This window comes from Leuciscus leuciscus, assembly GCF_965113295.1.
Source record: "Leuciscus leuciscus genome assembly, chromosome: 13".
Classification (NCBI taxonomy): domain Eukaryota; kingdom Metazoa; phylum Chordata; class Actinopteri; order Cypriniformes; family Leuciscidae; genus Leuciscus; species Leuciscus leuciscus.
Window position 1 is genome coordinate 9,061,645 of NC_138737.1, and position 19,975 is coordinate 9,081,619.

General features: G+C 38.9%; 1 protein-coding gene and 1 long non-coding RNA gene across 4 annotated transcripts in view; both read right to left on the bottom strand.

Moving 5' to 3' along the window:
• bcar3 (BCAR3 adaptor protein, NSP family member) overlaps positions 1-19,975 on the bottom strand; it is a 76,824-nt gene that overhangs the window by 42,193 nt on the left and 14,656 nt on the right. Inside the window, exons 2-3 of one of the 3 annotated variants that reach the window (XM_082188108.1) lie at positions 17,753-17,890; positions 13,970-14,084 (exon numbers count right to left, since the gene is read on the bottom strand). In XM_082188108.1, coding sequence (XP_082044234.1) covers positions 13,970-14,084; positions 17,753-17,884 — 247 coding nt within the window. In that variant the 5' untranslated portion in view covers positions 17,885-17,890. Of the gene's footprint in view, positions 1-3,968; positions 4,162-13,969; positions 14,085-17,734; positions 17,891-19,975 lie in introns of those variants that run through there. The other 2 variants (XM_082188107.1, XM_082188109.1) reach the window with 2 other exon arrangements.
• On the bottom strand, positions 3,096-3,943 carry LOC309512500. The gene is made up of 2 exons (XR_014211058.1): positions 3,743-3,943; positions 3,096-3,612 (listed from the first exon to the last, which is right to left on the bottom strand). It is a non-coding gene; the product is annotated as an uncharacterized lncRNA (long non-coding RNA).

Genomic DNA, 19,975 nt, shown 5'->3' on the forward strand with positions numbered 1-19,975 from the left:
AAATGCGCATGTAATACAAACAAGACTCTCACAGAAAAAAGGTTAAATACATGAAGGAGGAGAATTCTCTGCGCATTTCAAAACAACAAGACAACTATTCTCACCCTGGCCCTTTCACCGTCCAGCCATCCCCCACAGGAGTTGGTGGGAGTCTCGTGAATAATGCAGTTCTCCTTTAATTAATTCAAACCTGCTTACAGAACACAAAGACCCGAGTGAGAGGAGAGCAAGTGTAGGGTTTAAAGAGCTCTTAACACACAGCCATGCATCAACCATGATGGCCTGAAGGAGTGGAGAACACATTCTGTAGTTCCAATAGAATCAACCAATGAACTGTAGAACCAAAGTGCATGCAGAACAAAGTTAGAAGAACGGAGCAGTTTCACTACAAGTTAAGATGTTTGACATGGTGTCGATTTCCACAGAAAATTGTTTTGTTATTCGTGCTGTGTTGTTTGAATTGTCCTTTTAGTGGTGGGATTATTATAGAGAGATCTCCGTCTGGTTATTCTGACATAATTCCTGTGGTCATGTCCTATAGGTCACATTCCTGGTATCCCTGCTGCGTGGTTCATGTGAGAGTTACCAAGTGTGCTGACTTTAAATGGTCATGGCAAAAGTTGGACTTTGGACAGACAGGGTTAGTACGCCACTTTTGGCTCCATTGACAGCTATTTAATGAACACTTTGAAGGCCCAGAAAGGTAGGAAAAACTAGGTTGTGGTTCAAGCTTAATTTTATGAATCGACAAGAATACTTTTTGTGTGCCAAAAAAACAAAATATCGACTTTATTCAGAAATTTCTTCTCTTCTGTATCAGTCTCCGGCGCTCGTTCATGAGAGTACCATGACGCATGTGCGCGTGCGCGTGCGTGTGTGTGTGTGTGTGGTGATGACGCAGGAGTTGGCGTTCTGACATACGACCTACAAGCAGAGGAAGGCGTCACGCAAGCGTTGTGGTGCTCTCATGAACGTGTGTCTGAGACTGATACAGAAGAGAAGAAATGACTGAATAAAGTCGATATTTAGTTTTTTTGGCACACAAAAAGTATTCTCGTCGTATATAAACCAATGTAGTCACATGGACTATTTTAACAATGTCTTTCCTACCTTTTTTTATTATTATTATTTGTTAATTAAATAGCTGTCAATTGAGCCCCTCCTGAGCCATCGGATTTCATCTAAAATATCTTAATTTGTGTCCCGAAGATGAACGAAGGTCTTACGGGTTTGGAACGACATGATGGTGAGTAATTAATGACAGAATTTTGATTTTTGGATGAACTAAACCTTTAAGCATTTTTAAAAGTTTTTTGTTTACTTTTGTATGTTAAATGATTGTGATCTTTTGTTGCGTTACCACTTAAAAGGATAGTTCACCCAAAATTTAAATTCTGTCATTAATTACTCACCCTCATGTCGTTTCACACCCGAAAGACTTTTGTTCATCTTCAGAATACAAATGAAGATCTTTTTGATGACACAAAATATTCAAAATATGAATTGTGCAGTTTAGTCCAAATTTTCTGAAGAGACTTGATCGCTTTATATGATGAACATATTTAATTTAGGCTTTTATTCACTTATTTATTCATTTAAACATTGATCAGCGAACATTAACAGAAGCTCAACCGAACCTGCTTGACACACGAGAATGAACCTCATTGGTTCTTGCTGAAGCTCAAACGTGCTGCGTAACTCAAGAATGAACCTCATTGGTTCTCGCACGTCACTCGAACATTCCGTTTACCACAACTGATGTGTGAGTTGATGAATGTTTCTATGTGAATATAAAAGCCTAAATTCAATCTGTTCATCATATAAAGCGATCGCGTCTTTAGAAATTTTGGACTAAACCGCTCAACTCATATAGATTAGTTTTATGATCTCTTTATGAACTGTTTGAAGATTTCACCAAAAAGATCTTCATTTGTTTTCTGAAGATAAACGAAAGTCTTACGGGTTTAGAACGACATGACGGTGACTAATTAATGACAGAATTTGGATTTTTGAATCAACTATCCCTATGTAAAATGTACATTACCATTCAAAAGTTTGGGTTCAGTAGGATTTGTAAAAAAAACCTAAAAATACCTTTGTTTATTCAGGTTGCATTATTCAGGTTGCATTAAATTGTTTAAAAGTGACATTAATGACTTTTACATTGTTATTATTATATAATCCTGAAAAAAATGCATCAACACATCCACAAAAATATTAAGCAGAACAACTGTTTTCAACATTTATAACCAAGCCTATTAGAATGATTTCTGAAGGATCATGTGACACTGATGGCTGGGGTAATGGCTGCCGAACATTCAGCTATGCAATCACAGGAATATATTACATTTTAAAATATATATTTAAAAATAAAACAGTCATTTTAAATTGTATTAATATTTCATAATATTTTTGCAATTTTTACTGACCCCAAACTATTGAACGGTAATGTAGGTCTTGAAGCAAAACAATCTGAGAACTACTAGTCTAGATTTTGTAGAGTGAGAGTTTTAGTACTTCCTGTATGACATCACTGTGTTTGTCTCATTGATTGAGGGTCCCATTGTCACTGACAATAGCAGTAAAGCAAAAGGAGACAAAACAACCAAGAATGCACCATAGTTCCCTCAATTCGGACCACTCGGCTGCACACAGAGCGAGGAACATATGGGCAACAATACATCAACATCTCTCCTCCGCCCCCCATGACAGACACAACACTTTCTACTTCAACTCGGACTCCCTTACCAGTAGTCAACATCCACAAATCAGGCCTTAGTGGTTCATTACGCAGTCCCATCGCTAAGGCTTATCAAAATAGGAAGTGTGGAAATCCACGCAGACTTGTGAACACACCACACGCCCATTCACTGAAGGCGTGGAGTCAGCAGTCACATCCGTCTCTCTCAGCTCTATGTGCTAAAAGTAGATCCTTTAAGATCTACCATTCCAATCACATGCAACACGACTGCTCCCTAATTACTGTAATGAGCATGTTGAGAGGAAAACACTACACACAAACAAACGGCAAGAGCAACGAAGGGAGGACAGAATGAGACCAAAACAGAAAAGGGTGTCAGTTCCTCTGCTGTATATTTTATTTTTTATAAACTATTTTATTTCTTAATAGTTATTGAGTGTGTTTACATGCACAATCCATTGATTATGCTAAATAAGATGACAAGATTTTATCAAGGAATGGTCACATCAACACCCTTATTCGATATGTGCATTTCTGTGGACATTTTGGCCAGACCAGAAAGCATTTTTATATGTAAACATTATTTAATTTTTTTATTTAATTTTTTATAGTATTTTGTTGTTCTTGTTATAAAAGTAAAATATACTAATAATAATACTAGAGACTTTCTCTTTTACAGTCATCTACAGTCACCCAATAGTCAATCTTTAATGGACCCTTCTTTTGTTGAGCAGGAAGGGGTGAGCGGAGATGTCAAGCCTCAACCCTCCTGCTACCCGATGTGACCCGCAGTGCTGTATTCAGCCTGTGAGTCGACTAGTGAGATTTGTGGCATGTTAATCACAAATGTATTAAAGTCCAGTGGCTGCTACTGTTTTCCACATGAGCAACTCCAAAGACAATAGATGCTTCTGCTGCGAAACTTTATAAAACACACACACACACACACACACACACACACACACACACACACACACACACACACACACACACACACACACACACACACACACACACACACACACACACACACACACACACACACACACACACACACACACACACACACACACACACACACACACACACACACCCCTCCTCACAGCAGCTACTGTCAGCTACTGAATCTAACACACGAAGTGTCACAGACAGTTTGCAAGCTTAGACAATCATAATTGCCATTTTTTGTTGTTCAAAAAGCCAAAATTATACTTAATATAAATATATATATATAAAATGCAACAAAAAAAAGTGTTACTTTTCTTACCTGGCTTAAGGTTATGGTTTCTCCAGGTATGTAAAAACCGAATATTCTCCTTATGCAGTCTGTAAGAGTTTCACAGTTTCACACAAAGCATAGCGATCTAGTGCACAGATTCACACTGATGGACAACAAGACGTGCGTGAATGACAATCCTGTTATGTTGCCACTGACCTCCCACTATGAACTGTGCCGGTGTTTTTCAAGCAGTCTTACAATCTCCTCCAAGTCTCTCTCTCTCTCACACTCTCTCTCTCTCTCTCTCTCTCTCTCTCTCCTAAGTTCAGCCCCCAAGGGAGTGATTTAGGATTTCCCAGACACACCCTCTCCAATGGGCGGAACTTGAGGAGTCATCTCATAACCGACTAGCCGGCCCCTGCCCCCAGCAGCTCTCTCCTCTGTCATGTGTCCAGTCCGCACATTACTGGCCCCTTTTTGTTCAAGTTAACTTTTTGAACAAGTATCACAGTTTCTGTATGTGTGAAATTAATACTAACAATTGAAATAACTGAAGAACTGAAATAGTCCTCTTTAGACTATCGAAATCACTTTGCAACTAACTCTCATTAATTTGCAACTACATGTAAACTAACTCTCAGAGTATTAGTAGACTGTTAGGTTAGGGTTAGGAGAATAAGTTGACATGTACTTGCAAATTTACTTACAGTCAGTAAGGTTGGGGGACCATCAAAATAAAGTGGTAACAGATATTAAGCAGACAGTCAACTAATACTCTGAGTGGTGGTTGACATGCAGCTACTTATAGTTAGTAGAATGTCTAAAGTGGACTATCAAAATAAATGCTGCGTCACAATTTGCATAATATCCGTCCTAAATAGTCTTCAAAATTAGAATTAATGTGTCACAAATCGTAGTATTTTAAAGTGAGTATTCCAAAGTATTCAACGTGCTACTACATTTCTCTCAGATACGGTTGTAAATTAAATTAAATTGAATGTGAAGGATTTTAACTGTGGATACTTTTAGGGCATATAAGTAGGCGAATTGGGTCTCAGCAAAAGTGTTACCAAATGCTTTTTTAGAAATGGCTAATCGGAATAGCTAAATGTTTTTTTTTTCTGTTGTCTCTGAGGAACAGAATTTCCCGTCTCTTTGTCCTTGGATTCCTCTTCCTTGTCAGTGGGACGATAACAAATGACAAAGGCAGGGTTCCTTCCCCAATGATTCAGGCAGAGAGATGGGGCGCGGTGTGATCTGACTAAAGGCTAAGGAGAGTGTGATGATCATGCAGGTGATTCAAAGGTTTGTTTTGTCACTCAGTTACCATCTGAATGTTGTGCAAAACATTGGAACACCTGCCAATGCAGTTCCAAAATCCTCACATAACAATAGATACACATAACATGCATAACAATAGCTATCTTCTATGGGTGCTGTGCAGTTATACACACAGTTAGTTAAATTAACAGATGTTTCATGTCTATATAGTTTTTTTTAGGATGAGTGGTACTCTTTACTGACCAATCAGTATCTGAAACCAAAACTATCCATTTTTTAATAAAGATTCTAGTGTTGTAGGGTTCCATTTACATACCAAAAGTGCATAAACACTAGTGCCACAAAATGAACCCTCTACTAACAAAGTGTGTGCACTGAAAAGGAGACATCTGGATTGAAACAGGCCTCCTTAAGTTACAGCACACCTGCCTAGAATACCATTCATCAAAGTGTCAAAACCAGACATTGTCATGAAAAAATATATATATATATATCTGTCAAAGACACCACTCAAAGTGCTATTATCAATCTTTGGCTCTGTGCAATTAAACGTGCACACTTTGAAATTGAGCGTTTATTATGTGACACAGGCAATAGATCACTAAAAGGGAAGAGTTATGGTGAGTGTGTCTGCATGTTTGGCTTGTTCAGCCCTGGTGTCCTCAAATATGGTAGACACAACCAAAGATAACAATATCCGTAACAAATGAATGGCAAAGTCTGGCAAACCACATTCACATTAAGTAAATTCGGATTGGATGAGCCACATTTCCTGGTAAAATAGCTGTGGCCGCACATCAACTGAATTCACATTAATGCAATTGCATTGTTGCTTAACAACAGTAATTAAATCTGTTTTAACTTGACAAACAACTCGCTATAATAACAAGTTCTTCTTCAACTTGACTTGTTTTTTCTCCATGTTTCTTTGTCACTCACGCGTGTAACATAAAGCAGACCTGCCTGCTGCTTGTGATTATCAATATCTCTACTGTGGTCAGTTTTGCTAAATCTCTAGCGCTTGACACATTTCCACTATTGCCTGGCATTTACCTTTATGAGGGCCAGCTCTAATGCCAATGATTGAGAGGAGACATTCTTTGATTTTAATCTGATGATCTCATCTCCTTAGGCGCCTTAACATGGAGTCAGCGTGCCTGGCCGGACCACCTTCGCCTCGGCCCCCAGCAGAGCAGAGCAGCTCCGACTGGAGGAGGAGGGATGGTCACAGAAGACACAAGTAAAGAGCAACGATACATAGCACTTTGTCTGTAACCATGCGCCTGATGTAATCTGACCTCAATGATTACAATGTTAGGTTGTTTTTTTTGTTTGTTTTTTTTTTTTAAGAAAAAAATGAAAGTATGTCCTCATGACTATGGAATTTTTGCGATTTTTGTTTTCCTCGCAGCATCAAATATGAGATTGTTATAAGTGTTATGTTGCAGCTCCCAATAAAGAAACAAGCAAACTAGTAAGTAACTGTTTTTTACTTACCAAAGCTAATTTTTCTATTATTTGGAGGGAGCTTGGTGAATAATTATTAATCGTGTGGAACTATTTTTATATGTACATAAAAATAAAAACACATCTTTGACTTTGTGCTGCCAAACGTCTTTCAGAATGCCTCAAGATGGACACAGGAAGTGTCCCTCAGAAGGGATCTAGAGCTTGTCTAATTTTCTTCTTATCTCTGTTTTTGTGAAAGGGAACGTGTTGCTTGTCTTCATTCTACTGGTTCCACTCAAGGCTGAGGGTAAGAACAGTTATCAAAGTATGAAATGTAAACTGTCTCGCCCAATTCCACAACATGTAATCATCACGTTTTCAACAGGAAAATATTAATTTCCTCTCATGACTGATTTTCTGAATCATAAAACCATGGACTGTATACGTGATGTGATAATCATTATTTATACACTGACTTTTACAAACTTTACCACTAAGCGCAGACTTTTAAGAATCTTTATAAAGTCATTAAGAGGGTAATGGTGCATGCATAATTCCATTGTATACCCTGGGAGACTAACTATAAAGCCTTTTTAAACTGTTACTGGATAAAACTCATGTTAAAATTGAGCAACAACTTGCTCTAGTCTTATCAGCTTTATCTTATTGTGCCTCAGATAAACATGATGTGGAATCTGCTTGTCATGACTGGTATTTTCCAACACCGACACCATCAGCAGTGAGCAATGAGCATCACTACATCTGACCTCTCGGTTTACAGTCTAGCTGTCATCAGGGGGAGTTTAGCTGCCACTTACACATGGACAAGCACAGTCATATTGATGGACTAAATGGCCACTGGTGGCTGGTTGTCCGGTTCCTGCATTCTTACTTGCATAAGTGTAACTCTATTCCAGGTCGCTGGATAAATATGGAGTGAAAGTAAAATTATCTTTACTAAGAAAGAAACTTCATATAGACTGTGTATTCTAAGTATCCGACATATTTCAAATTCATATGGTAAGCTCACATAATTTTCATGACTTTCTAGAGATTTTGTCAAAATTACATTTATTAAGATTCTATAATTTTTCATTCAGGGAACAACTGATACCACATATTAAAAAAAGGTAATCCCATGTGATGTTTTTCATAGTAAAATGGGATGTTTAATAAAGAAAATAGAAAATAGGCAGAACTTAATTTTATCCATCTGGATTGTAAAAAGTGATCTCTATATGACAGGTGGTTGGACAGCTTAAAAATTAAGAGGTCTTGACCATGTCAGCTAAACAAGAAAAGCTGTGTCAGAGGTGGAGCAAGTTTTAATAATACATAATCCAAAGATTTTTTTCCCCTCTTTTTTTTATTTGTCTTCGGACTAACATGCATTGATGAATCATTCCCAGTAAAACCAGGAACAAGCACTAAGAAAGTAAGAAATCAGTCATTTTTGATTTTCTAATATCTTTTCTAATATAATTTTCTAATGTATAATGCAATTTGTGTTTTTGCATTAAATCAAATATTGCGTCAGCAATATTATACTAGAGACTTTGGGCATGTTGTCGAACTTGGCAGAATGCCAACACAACCCTCCTGCTAAACCTATTTAAACATTGTTCAGAAGAGTTATGAACACTTTCTACAGGTGACATTTGTCTAGCAGACAAGAGAGCTTAATGCAGGTATCTGAAAAGCTTTTCACAGAGCAGCAGAGCAATGGCTACTTTATGTCCCAGTATCATCCGTCATGATTTATTTTGGACATGTATTACATTTCAAAACAGAGTTTTTTAAAGAGGGGGTCCAGCTGTTCCTTCTGGCTGGGAAATGTGTTTACATTTATGAAATGCTGGCACTGAGCTGGATGTGACTGAAGGGTGAAGGAGGAGAATGCCAGCTCTACTCTCACACCCAGTGTGAGCACAAGGACAGGGAAGAGTTTTCCCACAAAACGCCCTTGAAACGCCCAGAATATATCCAAGAGACACCCTGGGCTTTCATCTGACTGTGATGAGTTTTCTCACGTTTTCTCGGATCAACCCTGGCTCTCAAAATATTTACGATTCTGCTGCTTCTTTTTTTCTAATGCTTATGCAGGATTAGGCTTTACAAAACACCCAAAGTGCTTAATGAAAGAACTGCATAACTGGGATTTAATTTGAGCATATATGTACTCTGTAATTTAACCATTTTCATGCGTCGTCTTCATCTTAGTTTCTGCAAGAGTTAAAAATGTATTACATAAATTAAAAATTAAATTACAATAAACAAAATGATGAAACCTACCTAGAGTGATTAATTGCTAACCTTGGATATTATGTAGCTCAGAACTGCTTATGTATGGAATTTTTTATATGTGGTGGCATCCCTTTGAATGAATCTGCAGTCTGCACTGAGAGCAGGGAAGGCAGTGAGCCAACCACCCATTTAATGGCATGCTTTATTTAATAGTATACTCCAGCCCTTCTACACAAGAGCAGCCTGTCATCATTGAACATCACTGCAATGCCGTGCTCCAAATACATGTGAGTACTGTTTATGCACTGACACATTTTTCAACTACACAAAAGGCTCCAACTAAAATACGGTAGTGCCTGAAGTGTCTTTTAAACTAAACATCTCTGTGTTCAACAGATGACACAGGTTTGGCACAACATGAGGGTGAGTAAATAAATGACAGACCTTTTATTTTTGGGGGCAACTAGATTCTTAATGCTTTTTAAATATGCACTTTTACAGGTAGAAATGCTTGGGACATTGACATTGAAATAGTGAACTTTTATGAGTTTTTATGGGAAATTGTAGTGTTTTTATGAATAAATAAATAAAGCTTAAATAAAAAAAACTTTTTGTATGTAGTATAAAATTTGAAAACAGCTGTACAATAATTTTGCTAGCTGTCTTGGAGTAAGCCACGTTTTCTCATGAAACTATCAAGATCTCTCACAAGGCCGCAGCAGTGGAGACTTGTACCCCTCTTTGCACGGAGCATGGTGGTCTATGAAATTGCATGTGTAACATTTGCATTTCTCACAGGAAGTGAGGACTACAGGGGTTGAATGGAGACACTACTAGAATAGGCTGTTAAAGTTGTTGAAACTGGTTTAATCAGACCACCTATTGAGTCCTCAAACAGCGCAAACTTTTTAGGAAAACAATAGTTATTGTCCTCAAGCACGGGACCATGCCAGTCAAGACCAGACGTCCTTTAACCACTCACTATACCAGAATACTACGTTTTCAGACTACTTAAAACTATTGCCTGTGTTGTAAACAAAAGTTTGTGTTACAGACTGCTTGATTTGTAGTATAAAATAATCAATGCATTTGTTCAAAAGCTGTTCCTTAAGGTTACAAAGCATAGAGACAATTTTATTTGCAAGCTCGCTGATCCAAGATATCTAATTCAACAGCCCATTTTCAAAAGTGTCAGAGTCTCTATAGCAATGGAGTCGAGGTAGTATGTTATGCCTGGGAAACGAGCCTCAGCCTGTCAGCCCAGTGTTTGTGTGTGTGTGTGTGCCTTGACATGCTTTTTAAGGACTTAATTACACACAGTGGAGGGGTGCCCCCACAGCAACGCTGACTGCCGGGATTACGGGATGGGCGAAAGAGTTTATAATCACCTGGCAGCTCCTGCACACAGCAGCGTGTGTCCGCTCCTTCTCTACATAGACACGCGTCTGTGTCTGTTTGATGGAAGGTTAGGGGTGGCAGTGTTGCCAGATTTTGCTAAAAAGAAACAAGCAAATTGGTATGACAAAACAAGTCCAGAATAAACAACCTGCCTCAACCAAAATAAGCGACAAGTAATTTTTTCGTGCTCTCGTGTGGGTGGCGCATGATAATCTTATTTAATATAGAATAAACTTGGAGTTTAGACTTATTTTTAATGCATCATGCTGCAAATTTTTTTCCTTTTTTTTCATTCAAATATTTAATGCATACAACAGGCCAACGAAATCAATAATTAAATCAGTGCACATACAGCTATTGGTCAAGGGGTATTTTTTCTTGTATTTGTTTATCATTGGGTTAGAAGAGGGCCTGAGAAAGGCAGAAACAGGGGAGAAAAGGAGAAGCAAAATACGATTGATGACACAAAGTAAACCTTGGCTCAAATGGCAGGTGGGAATTTTCTCATGATGGCTATTATTGTTCGTTCATAATTGTGGGGCAAGCACTATCAACACCAAATACGTGACAGTATTTTGTAAATAAACCCCATAAGAATGCAGCCTGCAACTGCTCATATTTATAAGCGACCAGAGTCCAAATTCAGAGTCACTTATAATAACTCATTTTAACTTAACATTCCATGTTTTTTCAAAGCAGCTTTACAGAAAATTGACTTAATGTCTAATGCCACACATGAGTGACACTGTGAGGGGAAAAATGTTTACACTGAATGTACTTGTGCTAGTTACATATTGTAGTACTAAGTCATGTCCATTGAATACATTTAATGATACCGTTTTCAGTCTGTTAGTAAGACAATGTCTAAACTGTAAGGATAATGATTAGGCCTAGTTTAGTTTTTGAAGTCCATCCTAATATAAGCAGACATGGCAACACTGAGAGGTGTATAGTCAGACGGAAGGATGTCTGTGTGTGAGTGTGCGGAAACAAGTCCATTCGTGACTCACTATCAGTGTTGACAGTAAATGCTTCTTATGTTTCTGAGTGTTCTCTGATGAACCGTAATCTCTATAATTTCAGCACACTGACGAGGTGCGTATTGCTTTCAAGGCTTCAAGGTGACTCCTCTGAGATCTTGAGGATAGCATAATTATGTTTATCTCATATGAAAAGTTTGCCACCAAGCTGAGTTGGCGTCAAGCTTATATATAGACACTACCATTACACACACACAATACTCGACAGGGGGATCCGTCCTGCACTCCAATGCTTCGTTTTGTGAACTAATCCCTGTTGATTTGACCCCATATGTATCTGTCCCTGAGCATAATGTGCCTGCGGCCTTGTCCTGAACTCTTCTCCCACATGCAGGCTTGCTGTGATTAATGAAGCTCTTCAGTGCTGGTCTCTACGCATGGACAGACATAGTCACAGGCTGTCCAGTACAAGCAGGGCTTCAGAGACAAGAGGACAGGAACCGCAGAATCAGCCCAGCTAGAGAAAACATCCATGAAGAGATAAGCTCCTGCTTCTGTTTTTACACCACTGGTTCATGAGGAGGTGTGTGCATACTGCATAGAGAGGGAGACTTTAATGACTGGTTTAGTCCTTGAGTTTAATGATTCTGTTACACCTTTTGTATTTTAAAAAGCCCATAAAAGTAGCAGAAGGCCAGTCAGTTCAGTCAGTGGCCATCAGGCAGCTACTGTCTATGTAGGAGATAGACATACAAGTACAGCTTCTATCTACACAGCTTTTCAAAAGTTTGGGACAGGTAAGATTTTTTTTGTCTTCTAAGAAATTATAACATTTATTCAGGAAATACACATTAAGTTTAATTGACAGTAAAGACATTTATAATGTTACAAATTATTTCCATTTCAAACAAATGTCTGCCTGCTATAAAGTGAAGAACTGAAGAGCTGGATTTATAAGTTTGTGGCATTAAGACATTTAGTAGCAAATAAATTTAGATATCATTGGACATTTTATATTTTGCTTTGTTCTCACAGCTAAGTCTGATTTTAGATTTACTTGGCCCCTAAATGTCACATGAAAATTAAGTGATTTGCCACTTTATATAAGAACCATTCCTGTCTAAGCAGGTTGACAATCAAAAACCTGACTATACAAGACAAGGCAGAAAAAAGCATGCAAGGCAATGGGAACAGAATGAGAAAGTGAGAAATCAGGGAAATAAGACATTCAGAAACCCATGGGCCTCATTTATAAAATGTTGCGTAGAAACCGTCCTACAATTGATCATACAATAATTTCTCAAATGTGCCTATAGCCCTATTCGCACGGGATTAGTATTACCCCTGGATCTCTGTAATTAAGAAATTACCCCCTGACGTCTGTGTTTTTGGTGGCTCATTCACACGGGCAAATAAATGTTCGTAATTCCCTCGAGGTTACGGACTTTACAGCGTGCGCCCACCCATTCACACTTCACTAAGTTAGCTGAACGTGCTGAAAGAGATCGCGCTGCAGTATTGCAATTCAAAAAAAGAACTTATTTAAAACCAATTTATTAGAGAAATATATGATATATATTATAGAATATGATATTATTGTATAAATATATAATATATCTTCTTTTTCTTTTATTCTTTGTCCATATTTACAACAAGCCTGCCTGAAGAAGGTATTATAAATACCGAAACGTCGCGATAGGCTTGTTTTTCTATTCATTTTATTTGGTTTATTTCATTTTATATCATTTTTACTCTTTCAGACTTTGATTTCTTGAGATACTTACAGGATGGACGTCTTTAGAGGCCATGTGAGACAAAGAAATGCTCCACGATACAGACTACTAAATTACACAACCACAAAAAGCGTCCAAACTTTCCAAAAGAGCTTCCGTGTTGCGCCAAAATACTTAATTTGACGTTTCCATGACAACGGTCCGAGTTGAGCTTCCGGATCACGTCTTTACTGTAGTTTGTTTTCTCTTTTGCAGCACTTCATAGTTTTTATTGGAGAAAAACTATAATCGGATTGGAGTAGAGCATATCGAGAGATTTTATTGTTAATATAGTTTTAATACAGACGTAAAATGGACTGTTAAACGGCCCATAATGGTTATTACGTTCTTTAGGAAACGATAGGCTCACAGAAAAACAGCCCAAATCACAGACATGGGGATTCGCACGGGACTGGTATTATCAGAGGACCCCTGTGTTGGCCGAAATACGGTAGGTAATTTTCGAGGGAATTTTTACAGACATTTTTACAGACATGGCAGATTCGCACGGGATAAAAATCACAGACGACCTCTGCGATTATTACAAATTACCGGAGGTCCCTAGATAATACTAATCCCGTGCGAATAGGGCTTATGAGTGATTCAGAGAATGAGCGGACACACAAAAAAACGTGCGTACGTCTCTTTTGTAAACCCGCCTTGTAAACGGCGCTTAATTAATTTATAAAACATATATTAACATATAAAAGAGCACCAGAATGTCCAAATCCTATAGAAAATGGCGACAGGCAAGAATTGCTTAGATTTCCAAATGCCTGCACTGCAGTACTCCGACTCTGTGGCGCTAAGCACTTTTCAATGTCAAAGACCGTTTTTATACATATGAACGTTGGTGTGGAAGTTCAAATCTGTGTATACACACATTTTATAAATGAGGCCCCATGTGAGAATAAGAAGGACTAACCTCTTTTTGCTTCACGCTCTTGCAGCACTTGGATGCTAGAGAGAATGTGGATGCGATGGAGACGACTTTGGACCCCCAAACCCAAGAGATCCATCTCTGTGAGGTGCAACAAGTCCTAAAGAGAGACAGAAACACAGAGATGAAGTGGTTTAATGTGTGGTGAGAATGACAAGGGCTAGAACTAATTGCTATCTATCATTCACACACGCAAACAAACATCAGAAAAGTGTACGGTTTAAGCTAACAGTGTGTCATTACGGCCCCATGCCTCACCACTCCTCAGAGTCCGGCCTTGTGTGGCTTTCACAACATTACATTCCTTCTGCTTCTGACACAACAAAAACACACGGCTATGTTTTAGAAAGCATCTCTGCTTTCATTGTTCCCGGCAGGACAAAACAAGAGCCGTTTAATTTAAGGGTTATGTGCTATTTTCTGTTGTTTAGCATTTACAGCGCACATGCCAAAGCATTCCTTCCTAAATAAACAGTAACAAACATGCACTGCCACAACATATTGGGTTATTTGGGACTGCCCATAGTTTGTCAATACAACTAAAATGAGTTCACTCAGTTTTTTGTGGCTGCATCCCGATTTTAATATTATCTGTTCGAAATAGTATGCAAGATTTTAATGTAAAAGTTTGTGTGTTAGCTATTTGTTTAGATATTAGCTATTTCTGTGGATTGCATATTTAAACTCATTTCCCCCATCTAATGCGCACTTAAAATTATTTAACTACACCATAATGTTATTTTACATGTTATTTTCTGCTGATCTCAAAATTACTACTTTCATACTGTAAATCCTAATGTTGTGATGCCCACATTTTTCTTATAGCATTTAAAATGACTCGTTTTAATCTATCGTTTTTTTTTTTTTTATTCAGATAAAAGAGTAAAAAAAATTGAATATATATAAGCAAATTCTACTTTTTATAACATGGACTGGTTATCTAAGTGCTATTCATTCTTATTCCAACCGCCTTTACCAAGTCATTCGTTAAGCGTGACTCGAGGTTCAGTGTGAAATCTGTTGTACTGAATTGGTGCAGCGAGGTGAAGTCGTGTTGATCTAACGCTGGAGAAACAGATGCATGCTGCATTGCTCTCTTTGTGTGTCTTATCTCATCTGCCTCATCCAATGTATTCAGAATCCCATACATCAGCAGCAAGCACTCTTTCCCACTAACATGTCTCTGTTTTTACAGGCTAGCTTGGGGAAAGAGAAAGGGTGGTGGACAGGGACGGACAGAATGGTAGACACAAAGAGAGTCAGTGAAAGACAGTGTGGGAGAGAGAGAGAGAGAGAGAGAGAGAGGGGGGCAAAGAGATGGAAAAAGAGGGGATAACATATGCTGGTAAGGGCCTATTGTTCAACTGCCTTCAACCCACAGATGAATCTAACAAGCCATGGCAAAGTCTCTGCTCCCTCAAACTCTTCATTTACCATGTGTGGTCTCATATCAATCCCTCATGCTGAAACTTCAAAAACATGTCACTGAGGAGCTATTCAGACACCTCACTTTGAGTGGGCTGGTAGATATAAGAGATGTGCTACTTTGTTGTTTTGTCAGTAGGTTTGTTGATCTTACACCAGTGTCCTAGGAGGTGGGTGCTTTAAGCGTTTGTGTGTATGTGTGCCCATATATACTTGTACAAATTTTTTTATATGGTACAGTGATGGTATCAGATGACACATATATGGTACTTTGATGATGATGGTGGTGGTGGTACTGAAAGCAGGGTTGCAGAATTGAACTGAGAATGCTTTTTAAATTCTAATCAAGTTCCTGGATTTGAAGTAAGGTATAGCAAACAGGACGCAGAATTAAAATTCTAAATTTAATTTAATGAAGCAGAAAAGGAACATAGATCCAAAGAAATTCTGAATTAAGAAAATGCAATAAGCGTAATTTTAAGGAAAAGGCAAGTTCATGAAGACTTAAGTTTAAAAAGTGTTCTTTTTTTTTACATGTAGGCATTTTTTTTCTACACACAAACACACTGGTATTTAGATTTGGTGGAGCATGCTGTCATACCATGATTCCTGTTCATTTTTCGCAATAGATTCTACTTCCTGCAAGGAAGATAATTTTTAAATGATGCCAACCCAGTCTGAACGATAACACTATTCATGCACTATGATAATTTACCTGGTGCTATCATGGTACCATAGTATGTGTGGGCAGCTGTAGATTTCAATCGCTGTTTGTTTTGTATGTGTGTGGGTCAAAGATATTAGTCACTCAAATCAGTTGTAAAATAAAGAGAAAACATCACTTTCATCGCCAGTTTAAGTGGAAATGGATTCGCAATAGTGGTTTTATTGGTGCTGTTCTTAATCCAGACTTTACCCTGCACTCCATTAGATGTAATCAGTGAAATACGATTCAGCATTAATGGGCATTACACAGTGTAATCAGTAAGCCTATAATGGACATTTGGTCATCTCAGTGTCAACACTACTGTTGTTTCTGATTGCTATGGTCATTTCATTCTTGACAGTTGAGTGTCTCTTTTCCTAGTTTTTTTCTCTCTTTCAAAGGATGGGGACCTGGTTAAATTGTAAAGTGGATAATTTTGTGGAAGACAGTGACTTTTACTGCTTTTACACATGTTTTTTATGATGTGTACAATAAATTATTTCAGAGCAACTGGACTTCTTTATAGGGCACTGAAAATAAGCCACCTGGGGCTCATCTTGTGTGCGACAAAACAGGTAGTTTTCCATTACATACAACTAGAATGGTTAAGACTAGAATGCAAGTGGAAACTGTTTTGATGTGCAAATGTATTAATGCATAGGTGTCCGATCCTGCTCCTAAAGGGCCATCTTCCTGCAGAGTTCACCTGCAACCTGCTCCAACACCTGCCTAAAGTTATAGTAGCCTAATCCTGAAGATCTTGATTATCTGGTGCAGTTTGATTAATTATAGGTGGAGCTAAACTCTACAGGAAGGTGGTTCTCAGGAGCAGCATTGGACAGCCCTAATGTAAATGGAAGCACAAAAAATATATCTAAAATGATTTGATGTACGATTTAGGAGTATTATGCTTTGCTGGACATTAACCATATTTCTTTCGCTCTCCTGATGTTTTTAGACATCAAACAAACTCCTTGAGACACTGTCAAATGGGCACAGTTAATTGTATAGCCCAAGTTCCAGCAAATATTTCTGTGTAAATGTAGAGTGAAGTTTAAAGTTTAGGATTATTCGTGTAATTAAGCTCTTTTGTTGGCAGTAGCTGAAGTTTAGCGCTATGATCAGAGTCAAGCGTGCATACTGGCATCTGTAAACCACAAAAATGCTTTCAGAATCTCCAATTTGCTGCTGTTCCTGGACGAACTTACATTCCAGGTGGAATGTGCTGCCAAGAAAAACATGTCTGAAAATACAGATGTCAGATCAGCTGGTCTACATTCAGTATAAGATGCTGTGAAAGGAATCCCAGCATGTTTTCCCGAGTTCAATCACAAAGTTTAGATTTCACTTTTCTGCAATGTTTACTGATTTTCAAAGCTCACTTTGAACAACTCCATCAGTTGTTTATGATTATAAATAAGACAGAATCACAGGCAGTCATTTGAATAATTGCATGGTAGTTTAAATGCTGTATGTGGTATGCAGCACTGTGTGCATGTGTGTGTGTGTGTGTGTGTGTGTGTGTGTGTGTGTGTGTGTGTGTGTGTGTGTGTGTGTGTGTGTGTGTGTGTGTGTGTGTGCGTGTGCGTGTGTGTGTGTGTGTGTGTGTCTAAACTCACAGTGTGTGCTGACTTTACCTCCACTCCATCATATTCTTCATCGAATAGCGTGCAGTACTGAGGTAAGCCCAGTTGACTTAACCATTTTGAGATGGACATGTGCTTCATGATAGAAATGTATCCAAGTGTTGCCTCAAAGATTCTCCGCATGGAAGGCTAGGAGAAAAGCAAAGCATTATTTGCGTTAATAAAGTGATTATTTGAGCCTTTAAAAAAAAAAAAAAAAAAAAAAAAAAAAAACTAGATGGATAGATAGATAAAAAAATTTCATGATCAACTATTCATGGCATGACTTATTTGACTGTTGACACATGGTTGAGTCATTTATGAGCCTTGCCTTCAAACACAAATAAAGCAAACTATACAGTGTGGCTAGCAGGACGAGGCCGGTGGCGTGATTACTGATGAGCGACACCTGTGCGACGCACCGGTCTCGTATCTCTCACGGACGAGCGGAAGCATAAAGGAGGAGCGACGACAGTGAAGAGCGAGAGAGGAACAGGCCTGAGTTTTATGTGATGTTTTGTTCCTGTTTTGTGTGGCCAGCAGTCGTCCGCGAGGGGCTGCTGGCTTATACTTTCGTTTTTGTATTGGTTTATTTATTTATTAAAATATTTGAATGTTCGCCTGTTCTCGTCTTCTTCCCATAACAACGAACCTCGTTAGCCTGGAAATCTAAAAGATTAATGGTCTGGTGTCGGTCAATGAAAATCGTCCAGCTCGAGGGGCGGCACCAAGCATGCATTTGAAAATCTCACAGCACGCAATTGGATAACACTACGACCAATCACAACAATAAACCCCATATGCTTAGCTACCAGCAGAGCTAACTGGTAGATTAGACTCTTCCGGTCGGCAAAACAGCAAAAACACCCTTCTTGCAAAGGAACGATTCGAGCGCCGTCTTCTGTTCCTCTTTTGAGAAAAAGCCAAGTCTAACTCGTTCATTGTAGCGGCCAAAGCCGTTTCAAACAACTGCTATTCATCCATAGGCATCTTGAATTGTTTACTGATGACTTCGACGTCACAGCGCTGTCGTCATCTATTAAGCTCGCCTCTGGCCCGCCTATATCAGATAACCCGATGTGATTGGTGCAGCTCAGATCGAGGGGCATATTTCATGAGCTCCATTGCTCGACACCAGAGTAACTCGCTGAGCAAATTCAACTTGTGCTCTAGCGAGAACTCTGGTTTACCAGGGTAGAACCTTGTTACACTGGTGCCGAAACCCAGGAAGGAAGAAGAGGGCCCGCCGCCATCATGCAGTCACCGCCAGGATGTCACCATTTGCGGATGTTATACAATCGCTCGCGAGTCTGCATCGAGAACATCATGAAGCACTGCTGGCCACACAAAACAGGAACAAAACATCACATAAAACTCAGGCCTGTTCCTCTCTCGCTCTTCACTGTCGTCGCTTCTCCTTTATGCTTCCGCTCCTCCGTGAGAGATACGAGACCGGTGCGTCGTGCAGGTGTCGCTCATCAGTAATCACGGCCCTCGGCCTCGTCCTGCTCGCCACATGCAGATTCATCTGCCCTCATATTTGACAGCTCATAGAAGCTAAAAAAACATTAGCCCACAATCCAGAGGTTGCAACATACTGTCTACACATGATTCTTTCTCTGTGAGCCCTGAGGGTCCGCAAAATGCAAGCACATGGTACTTAATGTGCACTCCTAAGAAATCTAATAAGCGGTTTGAACAGTTTCATTATGATTAAGAAGTGATTCACAATGTCCTGTTGTGCATGAGTGTGTGCATGTGTGATGGGTGGAGCACATGTGCATGCATGCATGCATACTGTATGTGCACGTTTGGATGCGTGTGTGCATGATTCTGGATATCCTCCCTCAAACTGACTGTGAAACCCCACTATGGATTTATGGTGTTAGCATACTATACAATCCAGCTTCCCTCAGTTTAATAGCTAATTTATGAGAGGGCAGCATTTCTACTCCCTTTCTCCTTCAAAGTATGATCGGACAAATCCCTAGAAGTTTCTCTTCCATAAGACATTCTGTGTGGGGGCAGTTATTCACAGGTCAGAAAGATGTATGTCTTCTTTTTAGATTTGGATTCCAACACAAAAATGCAGAGGAATTGAATTAATTAAAAAGGCTGGATGAGGCAGCAGTGTTTTTTTATTTTATATCTTGGCAAGATATGTCCTATCATTTAAAAGAACACCCAGAGAGAAGGCCATTACAGTTATTAGTGTGTGTGTGTGTGTGTGTGTGT